At 40.3% G+C, this 23,730-nt stretch overlaps 1 protein-coding gene across 2 annotated transcripts in view; it reads left to right on the top strand.

The window, feature by feature from the left end:
* rgs7a (regulator of G protein signaling 7a) overlaps positions 1–23,730 on the top strand; it is a 60,708-nt gene that overhangs the window by 25,677 nt on the left and 11,301 nt on the right. For both annotated transcript variants that reach the window (XM_039783353.1, XM_039783351.1), the window contains exons 3-4: positions 7,802–7,898; positions 11,725–11,775. In XM_039783353.1, the coding sequence (XP_039639287.1) occupies positions 7,802–7,898; positions 11,725–11,775 (148 nt within the window). The remainder of the gene's footprint in view (positions 1–7,801; positions 7,899–11,724; positions 11,776–23,730) is intronic.

Genomic DNA, 23,730 nt, shown 5'->3' with positions numbered 1-23,730 from the left:
TATTATCCCTCAGCCTCCACCACAGGTTCAGCCTTATTCATGGAGCCCAGCACTGCAGGGTTTAGAAGGAAATGAGATCAAGCAACTGCAAAGACTGTTTTATCTAGTCGAGCTGTCATGCTATATAGCCACAGGTTCTATTTGGGCTGCTCTCGCACCGCCTTAGGCAGCCAGACTTGAGCTGGGTTGCTCACCCATTTTGATGCTGCGCTTTTTAAAATATAATAATCCACACCTTCTGGGTTCATAAGCTTTCATAATATGTGTCCTTCTGTGTGTGTTTGTGTGTGTGTGTGTGTGTGCGCGCGCATCTCTTAATTCTGTCAGACTATATATGCAATGTGACAAGTAATCGGTACGTTCTGTATCTTGTCATGATGGAAATATGTGTGTGTGTATGTGTGTGTGTGTGTGTGTGTGTGTGTGTGTGTGTGTGTGTGTGTGTGGGATGTGTTCCTCTGATATGTGAGGGCATAATTGTGTGATGTAAAGTTGGGAGGAATCTCTGTTCTGCTCATGTAGACACTCTTGTCCTCAGATAACACTGTCAAGGTAATACCGTTCTCCCCAGAATGTCTGATGCAGTAACATTCACCCATCGCAGTGCAGGCAACTAGGCGAGAGAGAGGGGAAAGAGGAAGAAGCAAGAGGAGGAGGAGAAGAAAAAGAAAAGGATAGCTTTTAATTTCCTCAGCGGCACAGTCAGCAAGGGTTCTACATCTGCACAGACAGACAAAAACTGAAACTCATCTAGAGCTCCTAATTAAATGACAAGCTGCATTTGATATAGTGTGCTAAGACAGACCAAATGTAGATTTATTTTAGAAACTGTAATTGAGGATACGATCACCTTACAAGTGCATGCTTTCGAGTTCTATTTTGTTGTTGGGCATCATGACAAGTTTTTTCTTCTTAAAAATGTATCTTGATGGGTCCCTCAGACTCTAATAAGCACTCATCTGTGTTAAGAGATATGTAGGTAAAGATGATCTAATTAAAGCTGTTTAAAAAGTGTAAACGGCGTTAGCATTGCACTGACTGCCATTCATTTTGACGTCACTTTGACAGCGAATAACTTTACATCTGAAGCGTTTAAAGACTCTATTTGTCCATTGTTCATTTCTAAAGAAACACGACAATGTATAAAAGGCTCCATTACCTTGTACCTCACATTATGGCTCCGTAGCAGACGTTTTTGTAAAAAAATAGGCTAACGATTGTGTCATAACCAAGCGACTTACTGTCGCATAGTAGAGGAATTACTGTATAGTACAGGAGAAGCTTGCAGGCAGTTTGGACTTACACTAGCTGTTTAGGTTTAATTACTAATGTTAACTAGCATTTTAGTTTGCAAAAAATTAGCCTGTGCCCATGTTATCTCCTTAAATATACCTACGCTCTCTGTCTCTGTAAGATTGGGAATGATTGAGATTTCTCTGGGCACAGCTACCAGAAGACTTCCAACTTTCAGACACGTTGCTCACGTCACATTTACGTTGTCTCTCTCAGTTGGAGGCTGCGCAGTAACGCTCAGCGCTCACCGGAAAAGTGCTTCTAATATCCTTCACTGGTCTCCGTCCAGAGCAATGGGCTCTGTTGGTCCATTTTATATATGTCAATGGTAGTAGCTCACTTCAAATGTCAAGGTCATAGTAATTCACTAGCATAGAAATCTAGATGCACCCTAGCGGCAGAAAATGTAATTTGCAGCCAGGGTCAGTCTAGCAACTCTTAGAGAATTAGCTAACGACCAAGCATTAGCTACTTGTCAACCAGCACCTTTATAGCAGGCACCAAAGCACTTTTCCTCTTCGGTCCCCCTACAGGTTGGAAGCGGAATTGTACATTACTGTTACCATTACCATTATTCTTATGTATCATTTGAACGAGTTAATGAACCACTGAAACGATTTTGGAAACATTATTTTAAGGTACAACAGAATCTTTGGTGTTGGATCGATCGATATTGAAATCAATCCATATCAATAAAAGGTCGCTGTTGTATTACTGTGTTGCAAAGTGGCATGTAATCAATGACAAAACAATGCCATGTGGCATCCCCCCAAAAAAAGAATCAAGGTTTGTATCAAATCATGGGCCAAAACGAACTGAATCGTGGGTTTGGTGTATTGTTACAGCCCTAATCTTCAAACAGTCTATTCGCCTGCCTCACTTAGCACACAAAGGTGACTAATGCCACTCAACCCATATACAAACACCGCAGTCATTGAACCCTTAGTAACTAAAAGCCATCAAAAACAATTCTCAGAAATATCTAGCCCAAATCATGTTCATGTTTCAACCTTTTTATTTTTTAAATTTTTTTATTTAACATCACAATTGTAAGAATCAGGTTGGGAAAAATCCAGATTATATGATACAGGCTTTTAAAAAAACTGATCCACGTAGACATAACCACACATACTCAATATTTTAGTGTTACACCATCATTACCAAGTCAGGAAAAAACAACCTTTTTTCCAGCCTCCTTTCTTTCTTGCCCAGATAACTGATATAGGTCACTTTTAAATGAACCATCTTCAGACACACAATAAAATTGTTGAAATTTCGTCCTAAAAACCTCCCACCTTTCTGATGAGCTCAAGATAGAACCTTTCTAATAACTGATCCCTTTATCGGCTTGCTTTTCTTAGAAACAGGCCTTCAAATAGGGGACTTATAGTGCACTTAACAACGGCTAACAAGAAATCTAACAGGCCAGCATTGATTTACAAACTCAGTTTGAAATGTTTTTTAGCTCCAAATAGTGCTTCAGAACATTCTGATTGCACCCTGAGTGCCCTCAGTGATAGTCTTTGAAGTGCTTGGAGCCGTGTGCTGAAGCTCAGTATGTGCTTATATCCGGCGCTTTTGTTAGTCACTTCATATGTACTGAGTCCTGTGCCATCATTATTCAATGATTCACACTGTGCAGCCAAAACACTCACTCTTATCTGTTAAGAGGCTGCAGAGACACAGTCAGACAGCTCTGGGTGGGTGGATGGGTGGGGGACGGAGAGAGAAAGAGAGAAAGACTCTTGCTCTCTCTCTCTCTCTAGAGGGAAACGACTTTCCTCTCTTCCTCACAACATGAAGCCAGAGAGCATCCCGACTTCAAGAGCTTTAGATCCTGAATATTCACGCTGGTGGCATTTTACCGTGTGTAGGCGGTGAGGGTTGCAGAGATAGGAGAAAGTGTGTGAAGTATTGATCACTGGTGCTGTTGTCCTTGTATGCTCTGTGTCTCACAGTGCCAGCTAACTCTCAGAGAAAGACAGTGAGACATGGATACAGAGGGAAGGTTGGCGTTATAAGGCACACTTATTCAACGGCCAATGAGTCAAACACAATAAGGATTAATTTAGAGAGATATGTTTAAAAAACAACAAAAGGAGTGACGCATGCGACACATAAAAGGAGACTATATGAATGCTGTTAATTTTTGTTTTTCTATGCGTCTGCTTTAGATGCTACAGCTTTGCAGGCCTGCATTGTATGTATTTATAAGGAGTTGTTTTTTTGTTTAATTTTAGCACGGTTTGAGTTTCTTACTGTAATTAAAAATATCTTTATTTTTAAAATCTAACTTTTACTAGTGTTGGTTGAGGAACACCAAAGAAAAATCTCACCCTCTGATACTTAAACTGTTTGGTGTCAACATTTTCTGAACAACTTTCATTGTGTTGTGATCAAATATTGTGAGTCTCTTTGAGATTCTCCCTTTTTTCTTCAACCTGCCTTGTCTCCCACTAATTCAGTCGGTGACTTCTTACTTTTCCCAGAATGACTATTTACAAAGATGTGAACGTCTATGATTGCAGCAGTGACCCATATTAAAGCTGAGAGCTATCTTTGTGGCTGCAGTGCATTGTGGTCTATTAAGGCTCCTGCCGGTGAAGACATTGGTATAACATTGATGTGACATTGGTATCAGTAGGGAATAATCCCGACATCCAGTATGTGTGGCAATAAGAAAAACTCACCAATACTGTAAACAAAAAAATGGAAACAGAAATTCAAGGAGGATAGCCAGAAGCAGTTAGGATTGATTTTTTGGCTATGGTCTTTTTAGAGACATTTAAGGTGATTTCAGAACTTTAATTTTATAGGGCCATAAGCGCCCACCTGATTTACATTGGTGAACCTCCAATGAAACATTTTGTAGAGCAGGGCTCGACCGTAACGCTTGCCCGGTTGCCCTTGGCAACCAGATTGAGTCAATTGGAAACCGTTCGTGGCCTCTGGTTGCACCCTTTGGCAACCACCTTTTCAATATTTGTGTTTTAAAAACAAATCAAAACTGGAAAATCTTATTTCAAAAGAAGTCAATATTTTATTTGGTTGTCTCCGTAAAGTTTAAACACTACGTTCGTGCACAATGCAACATTTCAGCTATTGTGCGACCGCTTTCCACACACGCGCGTTTGCTGTGACAAGATACAGGCAACGCAATTTTCTGTTCACGTTAACGGTGCAAAAATCCGGTGCTAATATGGCACCGGTGCCCGGTATGTAACGGACGGAATAGCAACGCAGATTTCGGTGCCTCATTACGATGCTCCCTAAATGTCTGTGCTGCTCTCTGATGCTCCGAAACAGACGTTAGAGGCAACAGAAGCATCGCTGCACGGGATGCTAGTTAACACTAATAACACATTACACTTGGCAGCAGGTAACGTTAGCCTACCATAAGCTACATACACAGTAACTGGTTAAAATGCTGACAGCTAGCTAAACGGTGTAACAGTGTGACTGTATTTCACTGTAGAGGATTCCAACACCGGGACATACATCTGCCACTAAAGCTATGAGCTAAGACACAAACTAGCACTGGTCAATGCTGTTGTCGGAGAAACAACGCAGACGGGACTAAATGTTGCGTTTACTGGTAAACCTTGTGGTGCATTCAAAGTTATTGTAAAATGCCCTTTTCTCATCTGTTTTGGTCTTTTAACAGCAATTTACTGGTGAAAGAAGTAATTATTGTTAAAAAGTTATTGTTATTACATTTTTCATAATCATTTAAATTCCCCCCTTTTGTGTGCTGATCTGAACATTTTTCCGATCCGTGACTCAAAACCGTGATCCGTTGCACCCCTATATGAGAGGGATGGGAAATTATATTGCAACATTATTACAATGTATTGTATAGTTACATAACAAACGAATTGCTCCAAATATAGGCAGTTTAAAACATAGCAACCACTTTAAAAAGTTAGTGTTGAGCCCTGCAGAGACAGATCTACTGACCTGCCTCATGCAGTGGGAGAAAGAGATTGAAGTGCTCAAATTATGCTTTTTGGCTTTTTCCCTTTCCTTTTGTACACGTTATAGGTTTACAAAGTGAAAAAGCCCAAAGTCCACCGCAAAGGGACTTACCATCTCCAACAGAAAACACTGTTCACCAACTGCTCCAAACAGCTCTATTGTAGTCCAGAACTTTACTTCCGTGACGCACACTCGTCATTAGCTGCTAGCGTGGCACACACTCATACTCTGCTTCTGACTGGCTTGTAGTGTTGACCTAGGTACTGAGCATGTGCGACTTCCAACAAAGATGGAAAAGAAGTGTGATGCCTCACTCTGTAGCTAAAACAGAGAGCTCAACATACAGGGTGAAAAGAAGAGCTGCAGCAATGTGCAGTACAACAAAAAATATGGTGTTTTCTGAAAATTAAACCATGTAAACCTATTCAGGTACAACCTCTAAATACAAGTATGAACCTGAAAATGACCATCATATGAGCACTTTAACAGAACAGACTGAAATAATCTGAAAATGCGTATTTTTGATTTTTATTTTCTTCCTCTTTTCATTTTAACCTCCCTTAGTCTTCCTGAGCCTCAAATTGTCCTCCAGCAGCTCTTTAGTTACAGTATTTTCCTGTGCTCCATCATTGTCAATTAGGCTCCAATCCCTAACTGGGATGATTATTAGCTCCAGGGTATTTGACTAGCTACAAGCTTTCATTATAATACACAATGGTACTGTACTAGCTTATGAAAAGCCAAAGCCAAGTAGTCACAGATTTACATATCAAACCCAGCTTTTTCATCAGAAGTGTTCTTTTCTCAACAATATGGCCACAGAAATTCATTTTCACCCACACAAAACCTTCATTTGTATGGAATAGAACAAATTGTGTTACCTTTTCCAGATCAGCTCCACTAATAAGCCATGTGTGTCATACAAAAATGCAGAAGGAAAAAAAAATTGAGGGGATGATCCATGACCTGTGAGAACAACATAACACATCAGTGCACAGTCACAACATACAGACACCACACATACAGTTACAATTAGTTATATATTAGATGTAATCAGATAAAAAGGAAACAGTTTAAACCAAAAAAACACTAATACACAACATAACAAAAACACAATTAGAGTACTTTACTAATGCTAAATAAACAACTACTCATTGTACTATTTGATAGTAGACAACAAACTTCATTTTATCTTGATCAGTGCTCAGCTTTGTCAGGTTTGAGCAGATGTTTGAATAAGAAAATTTTGTTGCAGTTTGGGATTCAGGAATCTGATTAATGTCTAAGATTTCCATCAGCATGTTTAAAATAAATCTTGGCAGCTTGTCCACTATTGTCAAATATGCCACCTGCAATTTGGGCAAACTTTTTGATTCTCTTTTTATAGACAAGGGTTGACTAGGATAAGAACACAGTCCAATCCAAGTCTTTTTTACAAAAAAAAAAATGGAAAATGGAATCCATGCTCTTTTTACATCATGGCTAGAATACTCTCTGCACTAGACCCAGTCAGAAAACCCATTTCCGTCTATTGTTGCATCTCTTCACTGTGAGTTTTTAAGCCGATAATACTTACATTTATGGGACTCTCTGGTTAATCTGGCCGCCATTGTTTCTGGTTGCTCAGTGTATTCTGGGTAACCCTCGGTTTCAAGTAAGCTTGGGACTTTGCTTGGTTTTAAGGGGTATGTACCCCTTCCCCTTAGCCCTACCCCTCGATCAAAATGAGAACTGGGATAGCCCTTACTCTCACGTGTGTGCCTGTTTGTGTAGCACATATTAGTGTGTTGCCAGGCTGTTGAACTCTGTGTACATATTTTCCATGGGTATATTTTTACACCGAGGGGGGAGTTTGGGGAGATCTCTTAGCCTCCAATCCGACGTATCGCGGCCATGCTCTACTCTGCTTTGCTCCCTTCTGTGTGTTCTTGGAAACGTGGCTGCCTTGTCGTGCTCTGCCAGGCCCTCGAGACAACTCCCAGTACATTTATTTCTCAGTGGCATGTGCAAACAAATGCTTGCGTGTTTTCATGTGTGTCTATTCGCCCATGCATGTCATTCCTCTGAGCAGCTTTTGGTTCAAATTTGTAACTCAATCAATGCTGAACACAAAACATTTGTGTCTTTTGAGTGACATTATGAATTTTTCTTCTCTGCTCTGAAAAGTTTGGAAGTGTAGCTGTTTCGGGACACAAATATACTGTGATGGATCATGACAAGAAACTTCATTGCTAGACTTCCAAAATTCAATAACCTAGCTGTTGCAGAATTCAATACATGCAGCTTACTCAAGGTTTGATGTGACAAATGACACAAATCTGAGAGATTTGTCAAAGGAGAGGCAGAAATCTGAAGACAGTGATTGCTAGTCACCAACTTTCTCGTTTCACTGAGAGATGGTTGAATCACACAGAACCTGTTTGCATCCATTTACCTTTTTCTGTCTTGCTCACACATAACCTCTACTTACTAATGCAAGTTTATAAAAAAACTCTCTCTCTTGTTCTCCCCCCACTGTGCCTGTGTTATCCAGATGGAGGAAGTAATAGCACGCATGCAGGATGACAAAAATGGCATTCCCATCCGAACAGTGAAAAGTTTTCTAACCAAGATCCCCAGTGTTTTTTCAGGTAAGTCTTTATCTCTCTGCTCTGTTTGGTTGTGCTCTTCTACTCTCTCCTCCACTTGGCTCCCATCCACTAAGTTCCCCGACAAGTACTCTGTTCTGGCCAAACAAAACACTGAAAGTATTTAGAGAGTTGTCAGTTTTGCATTTCACACCGGCAGTGACAGAATGTCAAGAGAATCATATTGGATTTTCGAGCTGTGCAACCTAATATATAAGAATCCATGCTGGAGTGATACTCCATAAGAGATTATTTAAGTTAATTAAGACATTCAAAAGCTAAGCTTAAACCTACAATATCAGATTAAAATGTAAACGCTAATAAAAGTGAGAGCTTTACAATGCAACAGTGTCAAAATCTTGATAATTTTTAAGGATTTATAAAAGTCTACCGAAGCACTTAAAATTTGTAATAATGAAATTAAAAATCTCCTTTTTGCACGATTTTGTCTCAGTGCACTAACCAGTGCCATAACCACCACTGGTCACCCTTACTGCTTAGTAAGGCCTCGATAATACTCAGGAACGGACATGTACAGGGCTAGCTGCGGACCCCACAGGCACATAGTAAGTCTGTTTATACCATCTGCTTGGAGGACGTGTTCCACAGATGCACAGTACACCGCTACGCTACCACTTGGTAGCGGAGTAGCTGCACGGACATGTCCACAGCCTATGCATATACCCTCTGATGATGAACTTACGTCACACGGACACTGGTGGAGCCTTGCGCATGCGGACAGTATATTTTCAGTTTAAAGGGCCATGCTTGGCTTGTCACAACCAGTGACATAGCCAGGCCCTTTTTGACATGAGTGGTTAAGATGAGGTTGAAAGGTTGGCAGTGAGCACCAACATATAGACACAGACAGATAAATTGAAATAGCTAACTTTAGCTTTAGTGACGTTAGTGAAACAATGACAATGTTCTTTTTTTGTAGTGTTTTTCCTTTTTCATGCCAAGTCTACTACACAGTGTTTTTCTTTTCTTAAAGCAGCAGAAGGCTACATTGATTAATGATTTTACATCTGGCCAAGCAACATTAGCTCCGACCCAGTTCTGTTTTTTTATACAATCAATACAGCTATCAAATGGTTACACTGGCTACGTTTGTGGGAACGTGACAGAATTGCAGCAGTTGGCATATTTGTAGCTCTGTTTTGCACCTATACCCTATACAGTACCTATACCTAACTAAAGTACTATATTTATGCTACACTTCATCCTTATGTCTAAACATGACATCATCCTCATCATCATAAGAATTACAATATATTTTTGTTAAAATGCATACAGTTTCTGGAGTTCAAGAGTGTAATGCTTAGACTTCATGCTACCTCCCCCAAAACACTTTCAGTTTCTAAGGCTGCAGCTTCCCCTCTGTGAACACTGCCTCTTCATTCGTGTTCATTGGAGCACCCTTTGTGTGCTGTAAGCACAACAGTCGGGGATGCAACCCAGGTTACTAGGGCTTAACGATTTTTGAAAATAATCTAATTGCGATTTATTTAAAAAATATTGCGATTGCGATTCGATATGCGATTATTTTTTAAGCTCTTTGTCTTCTGTATTAGTCAACAAAAACTAGCAATAAATCATTGTATAGTATGAACTTCACAAGATTAGATAGATTAAACAAGCTGTTCTTTCCTGGAGGCCAGGTCTATATGCGATGGTGAAATTAGGTGATGCGTGAATTTATATGAATGACCTCTTTTATTTAACTACTTCAATCCCAGTAGTATATTGAGCACTGACCAAGCCTGGTGGAAACATTCATATGAAAGTCAGAAATAAATCACACTAAAGTGCAGATTGCAGACATATAAAAACAAATGTGGCTTTACAACACTTAGTAGTATTTAGATTATTTAATTATTATTTACATAGACATATGTAAACATGTGGATTGCATTTTTTAAACACTGTCTTTGAACTTTACTAGACAGTTAAATAAGTAAAATATATACATCGGTGTATTTTCCTTAAATCGCAGAGACAGCCTTTGCGATTAGGAAATCGCGTTTTAACATATCGCGATATTATCGCAAATGCAATTAATCGTTCAGCCCTACAGGTTACTGTTGTGTTTTTCCTCTGCAACCACTTTTTGCAGCCTCAATTTTTAATAAAATACATAGTTTTTTTTTCACTTGGCAATTCATTCACTTACACACTTTCACATATAGGCTACTTGTACTGGTAAGCCCTATAGGTACTGTATGTGTGTACATAGAATATGAGTTTGTCTCCTTCCTTTGAGTGTGTTGTTACAGTGTGTTTTGTGGTATTTTGTTAGGTGTCCTTCATTCCTTAAACTGAACAACAGAACCATAGCATAGACAACTCTGCTTGTTTGTTTTCTATTAATACTGAGCAGAGGTCAGTCATTCTACAGATTCAGATTATGAAGTAATAATCAAATATTTGTTATCATTGGGATCATTAATTGTTGATGTTATCACTAATCACTCGGTTAATATTGCTGTCATATTCTGATGCGGCACCCCCCCACACACACACACACACACACACACACACACACACACACACACACACACACACACACACACACACACACACACACACACACACACACACACACACACACACATAATATTAATCAATATGGAGAACAACCTTGTTAGAGGATTACCTTACACATCCCATTTAAGATCTCTCTTAGAAAGTAGGTCAACTTTGATAGTGTGAAAATGGGGTTGTATTAATGTTAATCCATGGAAAATCTCATCTTGTTATGAGGGTGCGGGAAAGCAAGGGGGTGCAGTGAAGACAAAATCCAGACAGACAGAAAGATAGCTTGATGGACAGCCACAGTGACCGACTGTCTCCCTGCATGCATTCCGTCATGTCTCCATTTCACACCTTTTTCCTGCCTTCTGTGGCTCTCGTCTCCTTAACATACCTTCACCTGACAGCATGAAAGACCGTAATAATAGCTTAGAAAATATATATTTAGTCAAAGTGCCAATGTCACATGTTGTGATAGGGTGTGAAAACATCCAGGGGGCAGGTGATGCTGTTATGTTTTATTTTTTTCTGAAATGTGAAAATGATTCAGTTGCATTCTCAGATGGGGAAGATGTATTGCAAAATGACATCCACCATATAAAAACTTTGATGTTCAAACAAGATAAAATAGAAGACGTGATATAGAAGTCATCCCTAGACCTTATCTCAAAATGTTTGATGATTGAATCAAAAGTAAAAAAAATAAATATATATATATATATATATATATATATATATATATATATATATATATATATATATATACATACATACATATAGTACCTTGCCTTTTCTTCTGCTCAGTTTTACATTAAATGCATTTTTCCTCCCCTCAGGCCATATTCTGACCGGTTTACATCTTAGTTTTTTGTTTGTGACAGTTGGAAATGTCTTATGTGATGCATTGACTCTTAAATGAAGCAATTGCAACTGCAATGTCTATGATCTGACTGAGTCAGACAAATTGTGTTGTTACTGTACACAATTGATGCTTCATTATGCCATTGTACCTCTCTGGTCATTTATATTAATGGACTACAGCCAAAGAGAGCTGGCTTGAAGAGGATGTCAGAAAAGAAAATTTGGTAATGGATGGCCTATTACCCACCCACATGGTGTAAGGCGAGAGGAATTGGTATGCACTGTGATTATGAGGGGAGGTGGGTAGGGTTAAGAGTGTCATTGTTTTCCCTTTTATTTGCATCTATATGCAAAGAGGAGCAGCAGTTTCAGCACACTGTGAATATATTACATATCATATCAGTGATTCATATTTATGTGCTTTCTCTCATTTCAGGTTCTGAAATTGTACAGTGGATGATCAAGAATCTGGACATCGAAGATCAAGGTAAAAGACCTGATGGATATTGTCTAGGAAAGAGGTTGAGTTGCAGGGGGTGTGGGTAGGCATAGACGGGAGGCAAACCTACTGTAGCCTACCTAAGATGAAAGGGACAGGTGCATGCAGTTGTTCTAAAAACAAGGAAAGCTAGTTAATGCACTTTGGCCACTGAATTGGCCTCTTTAACAACACGGTCAGCAGTTGGAGCTGCAGCAGTGGATGTGACACATAGCTCATGCAGGCAATTTAATTAGCGCGCAATTGCCACAATTAGTGTCAAAAAACGTGACAAGACACAGACAAGATACATATATTTTTAGATTAAGTGGTACTTACACTTTCTGAAGATATCATTATCTCCAATGTCCATCGTGAATAAATGTCCATAAATCATAGAAGAGAGATGCTCCTTATAGCTAATTCCAGAACTTGATTTAGAATCATCAGGTTATAAGTTTTCTTAAGTGTCAAATTAATCCAGAGATAGTTTGAACATCCATGGATACATTTCAAACAGGAACTGCTAATAGCCAGGGCCATAGTGCCATGTGCCAAAATATAAACAATTACAGGCTTTCTTTATGGTTTATTGGCAGTTGGCAAACCAATTTATAGGTGCATTACTGCCACCAATTGGACCGAAGTGTGAATGAGAGATAAAAACAACAACAAACAAACAAATAAAAAACTAGATTGTCTTTACTGAATCAATTTATCTGAGAAACTTAATAATGTTGTAATATACCTTGCCTGCTGTTTTTCCCAAAAGCCCTGACTGTGAAAAGTTGTGGTGGTTTGCCTTACGAAATGTCTGAAAAAGGCGGTCTCTCTGGGTATTGAATTCCTTGCAAAGTATTAGTATGTGTTCAACCGTTTCTGGCTGGTTACAGTGTGTGCATTTTCCAGTTGGATGTTTGCCTATTTTATGTAATGAATAATTGAGACCAGTATGACGGATTCCAAAATTATGACCAAAGTGATGATATTTTCTTCACTATGTTTGAAGCCCACCTTCCTCCCATTCTAGACTATGCGGCCTACGTGAAGATGTTCTGACTCATTCCTGATGTATATTGAGGTTTACACATGGCAAGGGGACACATATAGGCTAAAAAACAGAGCTCAAGTTGTAGCCCACAGCTAGCAAACTAATGTTAACTAACTCCATGGCAACATTATACTTCCTGCTTACATCCTCCAAACATCCTCCCGAGAGGGAAACCCATCATCTAAAATAATCTTTGTATTTCTTCTTAATTGATGGCATTGTTTATTTAAATACTCAAGGTTCCTAGCTTCCTCAAACAATCTCCTGAATGAATCTCACACACCTGCAAATCTGCGTTATCAGCATCACACAAACACACCCACCTCATGTTACGTTGAGCACTTTCCCAAAGGCTACTAAAAATACCATCGTATATATATATATATATATATATATATATATATATATATATATATAATTTTATAACCTGTATATTAAAGTTCACAAATCTGCATGTCTCTGCCTCTCCGGGAACCATGACCTTATCGTTGTGGAGAGGTTTGTGTGTCTCTATGAACCTGAGGGCTGTGTTGTCTGGAGCTTTGTGCTCCTGGTAGGGTCTCCCAAGGCAAAGTGGTCTCAGGTGAGGGGCCAGACAAAGAATGGTTCAAAAACCCTATGAGTGAACAAAGTAGAGATGGAGTGATGGCGGGTTCGTCAGCGAGCGTCTGGTGGCCAGGTTTGCTATGGAGCCCGGCCGGGCACTGCCCGAAAAAGCTACGTGGCTCCCATCTCTCCAGCCCATGGGCCCACCACCTGTGGAAGGAACCGCTGAGGTCGGGTGCGCTGCCACATGGGTGGCAGTGAAGGTCAGTGGCCTCGACGGACCAGACCCAGGCAGCAGACGCTGGCTCTGGGGACGTCACCTCTCTGTGGGGGAAGGAGCCGGAACTGGTGCGGGAGGTGGAGAGCAACCGGTTAGATCTGGTGGGGCTTACCTCTACGCACAGTCTCGGTTCTGGAACCATACTCCTGGATAGGGGTTGGACTCTTTTCTTCTCCGGAGTTGCCCAGGGTGTGAGGCGCCGGGCGGGTGTGGGGATACTCACAAGCCTGAGCGCCGCTACGTTGGAGTTTACCCCGGCGGACGAGAGGGTCGCCTCCCTACGCCTGCGGGTTGTGGGGGGGAAAAACTCTGACTGTTGTTTGTGCATATGCACTAAACAGGAGTTCGGAGTATTCGGCCTTCTTGGAGACCTTGAGTGGAGTCCTGCATGGGGCTCCAACTGGGGGACTTCAACGCGCACGTGGGCAATGATGGAGACACATGGAGAGGTGTGATTGGGAGGATGGCCTCCCTGATCTAAACCAGAGTGGTTGTTTGTTGTTGGACTTCTTTGCTAGTCATGGGTTGTCTATAACAAACACCATGTTCGAACATAGGGATGCTCATATGTGTACTTGGTACCAGAGCACCCTAGGCCAAAAGTCAATGATCGATTTTATAATCGTTTCATCGGATCTGAGTCCGTATGTTTTGGACACTCGGGTAAGAGAGGGGCGGAGCTGTCAACCGATCACCATCTGGTGGTGAGTTGGGTCAGGGGTGGTGGAAGACTCTGGACAGACCTGGTAAGCCCAAACGGGTAGTGCGGGTAAATTGGGAACGTCTGGAGGAGGCCCCTGTCCGACAGACTTTCCAACTCACACCTCCGGGGAGCTTTTGGGCACCCTGCTGGAGGCTGGGGGCATTGAACCCAAAGTGGACAATGTTCAAAGTTTCCATTGCTGAAGCTGTGGCGAGGAGCTGTGGTCTTAGGGTCTTAGGTGCCTCAAGGGGCGGTAACCCACGAACACCGTGGTGGACACCGGTGGTCAGGGAAGCCGTCCGACTGAAGAAGGAGTCTTTCGGGATATGTTATCCCAGAGGACTCCGGAGGCAGTTGCAAAGGGGTACCGAAGGGCCCGAAGGGCGGCACCCTCTGCCGTGAAGAAGCAAGCGCAGGGGTGTGGGAGAAGTTTGGAGAAATGAAAAAAATGTAATACCACAACACTGCTTTAAACTTCAATTTGTAATATAAAATGCAACGTTGCATTTTATATAAAAAATGGGAGTTTAAAGCAGTGTTATTTTTCGTTTTAAGTAATTTCATTTGTCCTGCACCTGCCAGAAGGTGGGATGTGCACACAATTACTTTTATAAAAAAAGTTTGGAGAAGACATGGAGAAGGACTTTCAGTCAGCACCAAGGTGCTTCTGGAAAACTGTTAGCCACCTCAGGAGGGGGAAACGGGGAACCATCCAAGCTGTGTACAGTAAGGATGGGACACTGTTGACCTCAACTGAGGACGTAATAGGGCGGTGGAAGGAGCACTTTGAGGAACTCCTGAATCCGACTAATACGCCCTCTATGTTAGAGGCAGAGCTGGAGGAGGATGGGGGATCGTTGTCAATTTCCCAGGCGGAAGTCACTGATGTAGTCAAACAACTCCACAGTGGCAAAGCCCCTGGGATTGATGAGATCCGTCCAGAAATGCTCAAGGCTCTGGGTGTGGAGGGGTTGTCCTGGTTGACACGCCTCTACAACATTGCGTGGAAGTCTGGGACAGTGCCAAAGGAGTGGCAGACCGGGGTGGTGGTTCCCCTTTTTAAAAAGGGGGACCAAAGGGTGTGTGCCAATTACAGGGGTATCACACTTCTCAGCCTCCCTGGTAAAGTCTACTCCAAGGTGCTAGAAAGGACCAATAGTCGAACCTCAGGTTGAAGAGGAACAATGCGGATTCTGTCCTGGTCGTGGAACAACGGACCAGCTCTTCACTCTCACAAGGATCCTGGAGGGAGCCTGGGAGTATGCCCAACCGATCTACATGTATTTTGTGGATCTGGAAAAGGCTTATGACCGGGTCCCCCGGGAGATACTGTGGGAGGTGCTGTGGGAGTATGGGGTGAGGGGGTCTCTTCTCAGGGCCATCCAATCTCTGTAAGACCAAAGTGAGAGCTGTGTCCGGGTTCTCGGCAGTAAGTCGGACTCGTTTCAGGTGAGGGTTGGCCTCCGCCAGGGCTGAGCTCTGTCACCAATCCTGTTTGTAATATTTATGGACAGGATATCAAGGCGTAGTCGGGGTAGGGAGGGGTTGCAGTTCGTGACCTTCAGCACTCACTGGATCGGTTCGCAGCCGAGTGTGAAGCAGCTGGGATGAGGATCAGCACCTCTAAATCTGAGGCCATGGTAGTTACAGTCTAGGCACTCCGATGGAGTGCCTACTCCAGGTAGGGAATGAGTCCTTACCCCAAGTGAAGGAGTTCAAGTACCTTGGGTTTTGTTTGCGAGTGAGGGGACAATGGAGCGGGAGATTGGTCGGAGAATCGGCACAGCGGGTGCGGTATTACATTAAATTTATCGCACCGTTGTGACGAAAAGAGAGCTGAGCTAGGCAAAGCTCTCGATCTACCGGTCAGTTTTCGTTCCTACCCTCACCTATGGTCATGAAGGCTGGGTCATGACCGAAAGAACGAGATCCAGGGTACAAGCGGCCGAAATGCGTTTCATCAGGAGGGTGGCTGGCGTCTCCCTTAGAGATAGGGTGAGAAGCTCAGTCATCCGTGAGGAGCTCAGAGTAGAGCTGCTGCTCCTTCGCGTCGAAAGGAGCCAGTTGAGGTGGTTCGGGCATCTGGTAAGGATGCCCCCTGGGCGCCTCCCTAGGGAGGTGTTCCAGGCACGTCCAGCTGGGAGGAGGCCTCGGGGAAGACCCAGGACTAGGTCGAGGGATTATATCTCGAACTTGGCCTGGGAACGCCTCGGGATCCCCCAGTCGGAGCTGGTTAATGTGGCTCGGGAAAGGGAAGTTTGGGGTCCCCTGCTGGAGCTGCTCCCCCCGCGACCCGAGACCGGATAAGCGGACGAAGATGGATGGATGGATGGATGGATGGATGGAAATCTGCATGTTTCTTTTATCTTATCTTTGTGTTTCCTTGAGCTACAGCAGACACTGCAATTATTGTTCTTATTCCTCCTTTTTTCTTTCTTATTCTTATTTTATTCCAGTGTGATAAAGTGCCTAGAACTAGACTGTCTTGAGGGAGTTGTCAAATCATTAGTTGAGCCTCTCATTGCACATAGAATCAAAAGTGGGCAGGTTAAACTGTAATAAATGTGCGAGCGCGATAAAACATGCCCAAGAACAAACTATATAATTTCACACAAGCAGATATTACTCTTTGAGCATCAATTCAACAATCGAGAGTTGTACAGGCAGCTGCGAGCATGAAACAAAACATAGGGAGAGGGAAAGAATGGCGACTGGCTATTGTTTAACCTGGCCAGCTGTCTGATTAATTCATAACAGAAATTTAGAGCCAACTAACCAAATACTATTTTTGGCATGTTTAACTTATTAGTAGAAAGCAATCACACATTAATTAACTTTACATCATACACCACGTCATAAAACATTATTTCTGTTTCTGGATTAATAAGACTGGCTGGCCAGGCTAACAACAGCCATGTTAGCTAAGGCTAACGTTAGCTCTAATGTGAGAGGTATGGGTACATACATTGGCAAGGATTTACAAGGTTTTTCAAAACAAAAGCATTGCACATATCCACAACAGAACAGCTGAGAGACACATATACAGTCCTTTATTTATGGTGCTATCTTGCTCTACATTGTTAATAAAGACAGAAAAACCCTTCGTCACCAGTACACTCCGTGCTTCCTGAACCATAGCTGTCAATCGAAGTAACATTAGTAAGTGAAGTCTGTGGGTGATATCGCCTTGAAAGTGACCAATCATAGGAGGGCCAGGGCCTTCTTGGTTTCCGCCCCAAAAATATCAAAAGTCAGTGTCATTCAAGCGAGCAGAAATCAACTTAGAGAGGAGAGTTTACTTGCGAGTGCATGAATGCCCTCCACCGCTTGCAAAGCAGACACTCACGGGTGCATGGTTTTTGCTCTGTGTGCGTGCTGCTTAGTTTTAACCACGCAGGTGCCATTCTTTGCCTCTTGCTAGGTTTTGTTTCATGCTTGCAGCTGCCTGTACAACTCTTGATGGTTGAATAGGTGCGCAAAGAGTAATATCTGCGCGTGTGAAATAATACAATTTGCTTGTGAGCATGTTTTATCGCGCTCGCGAGATATGACATAAACCTGACGCCATACTGGTCGCTTGATTGCATTGAAGATGGTAAGCTAAAAATGTGGAAAACAATCTTAATCTTTTCTGAGTTTTGGGTTTTTCTGTGTGTACTGCAGGTGTGTGTATTTGTATTTGTATTTATTATAAGGATCCCCATTAGCTGACGCCTAGACGACCAGCTAGTCTTCCTGGGGTCCAAAACAACATTTAATCAGACAATATTAAAACATTTCATAACATATGCTGAAAATAAAAATAAATAAATAAAAATAAAATAAATACCACAATATCTGATTACAAAACTAAATAACAAAGAAGAAAAATTAAAATGAAAATGAAATGAAAACAATAACAAACGGATATTAGAGTGTTTATGTGTGTGGGTGTTTGTCTGCTTTAGTGTGTGCCTCAGTATTGTGAAGCCAGTTCATAGTTGCAAGACTCCGCTGACTCATCAACTCACAATTCCTTTGTGTGTTGTTTCACGTGTCTTTTTTTGTCAATTGTGTCAATTTGTCACTTTATATCAGACAAGTTTTTATGCACACACTTATTTATGTGTATGTGTATATGATTTTAAGGGTACAAGGAAGCAGTTAGATCATGATAAAACTCCTCTACAATGTTTGATATCAGTTGAACTTTTCAGAGTGGACAGAAAGCTTTTATTTCTCTTTTGTCCTTTCATTGACGTTGATAAACTAAAAACAGTTTCAGACATTTAAATTTGCCCTAGAGATTATGCTTTTCCCCATGCCTCAGGCCTCAGACAGCACTGTGATCTATAATATAAGTATATCGGGTCATCTCTGATTTGCCAAAAAAAGAGAGATAAACTATCAACAACAAAAAAGCCTGTCATGCTTCATGTGCTAAACTCAGCCAAGAATGTTCATTTTTTGTTGCGCTTTTTACTGAGGCCTGGCAATAACACATATGTAGTTCTCTCAAGCAAAATTGACATTTGTAGTGTTACATTTTGTGTCACCTGCAATATTGAAAATGCTCTTCCATAATAGTATTCCTGATCAAAATCGTCAAAAACATCAATTTTATAACTGAAGAGTCTGAAAATGTATCAACAACCAGATGTTCTCTGTCCTTTAAGACTCTAAGACAGACACAAAGCAAGCTGGCAAAAACAGTGAACAGAGTGCTATGCAAAACTAAGGCACAGAACACCTTTTGGTGGGGCTGACAAACACAGCTATGTGAAATGCAATTAATTTGGCTTCCAGAACAATAGCAGCATGTTTATTATGCAAAGGCACATGAGTTTATATCAAAGTTGACTGGGGATTGGGAGTTTTAAAAAAAATAAATGCCACAGATTACATACTGACACATTCCAGATGAACTCATTATCATCCCATTTAGCAATCTTTGTAGACCCCAATCCTATTTTCCTTCAATACTGAATTTGATTAGCTGGCACAAATTTCTTCCTCTTAAGTCCTTCTCAAAAGTGTTAGATGTCTTTTGGGACATTTTAGTAGAATGTTTTGCAAGTGTAACTCTTTGTCATTATATTTGTATCACAATTCAGACCATTACACATCATTATAATGTATCGTATTTCTTAAGCCAATTTGTTTATCTGGCAAAGGAACTATTGGAATTAACTGCTTACCGCATTCAGGGTGGTCCCAGACTTGATTTATCAACATGCATTAATGTGCAGTTCAGACAGCTCACTAAGGGATTGCAAACATTGAGAGGATAAATGTGAATGAGGAGGTTGACATGATCTCCAACTTTGTGGACGCTGCAGATAATGCTTTAGTTAGTTATTCATCAGTGATCTCAAAACTGACCTGATCCGCTGAAAAAAAAACACAGAAAAAGGGATTTTAACATTGAACCACTTTGAATTGGTACCAGCATGATTTATTCTTTACAGGGATATGAGTATCCCTAATACATCACGGATAAACATCCATAAATCCAATTGTAAATTATACAAAAAAGACATTTTAACTTCACCTCTGGTCTCATATTTATTAAATGCAGACGTTTTCTGCAGTTTAAAAAGTAGGCCTTATCCAGTTGATTGTTGCCTGTATATTTGTGGTTACAGAGCAAACAGGAACTGCTAGAAGCTAATCCTGCATGACTCTCCATTTCCACCAAAATGTAAATGTGAAGCTTAAAAGTTAGGGCTGAGTGTAGGCCGTAGCTAACTGACTAAACGTTATACTTCCTGTTTACATCCCCCAAAGCATGATGGGAACCCTGGTGGGAAAATCTCAAAATCTGTTCATCCTATAAGACAAAGAAAAACAAACAGAAGTGACAGAATGCATGAAAATTATTTTTTGTTTTGCATTATCAGTATACTGTATGGCATGCATACAGTAACAGTACATTAATAATGGCATAAGCCTGTAAATTAAGGAAGTGAAAATCCAGCAAAAACAAGGGTTAATGGACTATGGACTAATTTACTCACAGAATCACTAAGGCAACAGTATGAATTAGCTTTGCGGTATTATCATTTCAATTAGGCAAGCAGGGTTGTAAAAACCTAATCAGCTCCAGCATCAGTCTGCTGCTCTTCTGACCTTGGACCTGCCTGAAAATAAATCCCTCTCCCAGGGGTATAAATTAGATCATGTTATTGATAAAATAAATAGCATGGCATTGTACAGCCCTTAGATATATATCAGGCCTGTCTGTAAAATATAGATAAAGTACTCAAAATATCATAATATTTAACATTTTTTATAGAGGTTTTCATTGCCCAATTCAAAAGCAAATCCTCCTTTGTGCAAAGGAAACTGTGAAATAAAATATCTTCACTTTATACTTTTGCTGCAAAATGTTGACAACCTTAAAGTGTTCTAATAATTATTAGCCATATACTGTATGGTATTAGCTAGATAAATGCGCTTGTGGGACTGGAAGGTGGGAAACACAATATGTTCTGAATGCATCTATGAACATCTGTGCATGCATGTATGAGTGAGAAAATGAGAAAAAGTGAATAAATTAAGCTGTGATGCTCCAAAAACATACATATATACATACATAAATACATACATACATAAACCTGATTCTGATTCTAATTGTTTTACCGCTTCATTTTCAGTTGAACAGAAGAAGGTAGAGATAAGGGATAACTAGCCGACTTGTATGAAATAACGTGACGCGGGGTTGGTTTTCCTCCTGTCCTCCCCAATATTTTGAGTCACCAGCCACCACTGATACATACAGTATATTTATACATACAGTAGTAATTTAGTACATAATAATTTAGATCCCTGTGGGGGGAATATAGTTGTCAACCAGCAACAATCAAAACATTTAACATGACTAAACAACACTATTAAATAGTCACATTTATTACAACAGGACATCGACAAAAAACTATCAAGCTGTCAGTGAGTGTGTACCCATGTATTATTAAGGATGTGCATTGCATATGAAAGAACACCTAATCTGCTCTGTGGAACACCAGATGGTAAAATGATCTCTGAGGGAGGACATCAGCATGGAAAGGCTTCATACTGTTCTGTATAATGGTTCTGGTCTTCTCCTCCAACCTCCTTTAAACCTCCTCCTCATCAGACTCAAAAGTCACGCTTGTAGTAAAACCCTTTAAATGATCTTTTTCAGTCTCTTGAGATCACGCCTATGTCCACTGTTACTCTGGCATCTAGATGTATAAAAGACTGTAACTTTCTTTGAAATGTGGATCTATGAAATAGTGGTATTATTCTTTCACCAGTCTTCTAATAGTTCAGTTGCACATTTGTGCAGTAGAAATCCACTATCTCCTACTCCTTAGTTGATTAAAACCAGTGATGGAACAAGTATTCAGATCATTTATTTAAGTAAAAGTACCAAAACAACAACCTAAAAATACTCCATTTCAAGTAAAAGGCCTGCATTAAAAATATACTATATACATAAAATACTTTAAGTATCAAAAGTAAAGGTAAATTGCCCCTGTGACTGATATCTTATAACATTTGACATCATTGTTAATTTGTGTTAATACGGCTGCATTGATGCATATATTAAGTAGCACTTTACTGTTTAAGGTGGAACTAGTTTTAACTCCTTTTTACACAACTTAGTCCAGTGGTTCCCAGGCTGGGGGTTGAGCCCCAGTTAAAGGGTCACATGATAAATTGGAGCGGTTGTGAGATAATTAATGGAGAAGAAAGCAAGAAAAGTAAAGTTCTGATCCACAACTCAGACATCTGAAACTCCAACCAGACACTGTTTTTTTTTGTAAGGGATCACAATCCAAAAAAGGTTGGGAACCACTGGTTAAATCTTTAACAATTCATAGTATTTCATAATCCTATTATATGCTTTTTTTGAAAAGTAACTAGAAACTAAAGACACAATATTTTCCTGTAAAACGCAATTGAGTAGAAGCATACAATAGAAATACTCAAATTTACTCTTAAGTACAGTAGGCTACTTGAGTCCTTTCCACCATTTAAGCAAAGATTCTTGATCATCTGAACTTCTCCAAACAGCGCGTACTGTATAGTGCAAAAAATAATAATCAAAATATAACTACAAATACAGAATCTCTTACATTGTCTTTAGATCAGGCTCAGCTGGAAGAATACTCCCACACTCCATTTGGCAGGGCTCCAAACTGCTGGGAATTTGGCACCGAGCTGGTAATATGATGAAATCAAAGGGTGTTTTCCCCCCGGACTCCAAGGCTGGCCTGTCTTGACAACTTGACTAATTCCAGTCCAAGGTTTAGCCAGCTATAAAGCTTATAGAAAAGCCTGCGATATGTAAAATGTAAGCCCGAAGCTCCCTTGCTACAAGGAATTGATCTTTATAGACTCTTACAAGCAACAACATAACAATCTTTTTATCCCTCCGAAAACCCTCCATCACATTAGTCTGATTTGCAGTTATTTTTTTTGGGCCAATCATACTGTATAGTTTCTATACATGAAAATAAATGAAATATTTGTACTGGATACTAAATTAGCACTTGCTTTTCAGCTTGATCTAATTGGCTGTATTCACCTTTTAAAATGTGCTGGGTGATTTCCTAAATTTAAAATTAGCAAAAATAACAGACTTTGCAGACAATGCAGTGGCAGGAACTTTTTGGGGATTTAGAAAAATCAGTTACTTGACAGAAAGTACTCTTTCTTCTTCTGGTTAAATAACACACCAACATATAATATACAATAAATTATATATATATATATATATATAATATATATATTTTATATAAATCACACATTTATAGCCTCTAAATGTGTGATAATATTGCTGTAAAAAAATAGTGCAGTTGATAAGGAGGAAGGTATGTGTTTATAAGTAAACAGGTTTAAATAACGTATGACTCATCATTTATTAATAAATCTCAGTCACACACACACACACACACACACACACACACACACACACACACACACACACACTGTGTGTGGATATATGGATGTGTGTGTCTGTGTGTGTGTGTGTGTGTGTGTGTGTGTGTGTGTTAGCGAGCAAGAGAGCAGAGATGTGAATATTTTATGCATGCATACATTATAAGCTCCTGTTAAAGCATTCATAACTCTGCATATTTAGACTATTTCAAGCAATTCAACCTTTGTGTCTGTTAGCTTATTAGTGTGTTACAGTGAGATCACAGTTTACTGCTGGACCCTCTCGGCTTTACACTAAACATTCAATAAATTACTGTACAGAAATAGACAGGGACACAACTGTATGAAACAACATGTATATACTGTTTTCTATACTGTTCATAATGACCATAAAAAGTCACAGAGAATTGTCAACACACAATTATAAACATGAATAATAGATATTGACGCCATGAAGCAAAACACCAGGAGATTTGACTG

This window comes from Perca fluviatilis, chromosome 19 (genome assembly GCF_010015445.1).
Source record: "Perca fluviatilis chromosome 19, GENO_Pfluv_1.0, whole genome shotgun sequence".
Taxonomy (NCBI): Eukaryota; Metazoa; Chordata; class Actinopteri; order Perciformes; family Percidae; genus Perca; species Perca fluviatilis.
Note: the sequence above shows the minus strand (reverse complement) of the source record. Positions and strands in the feature narration are given on the sequence as shown.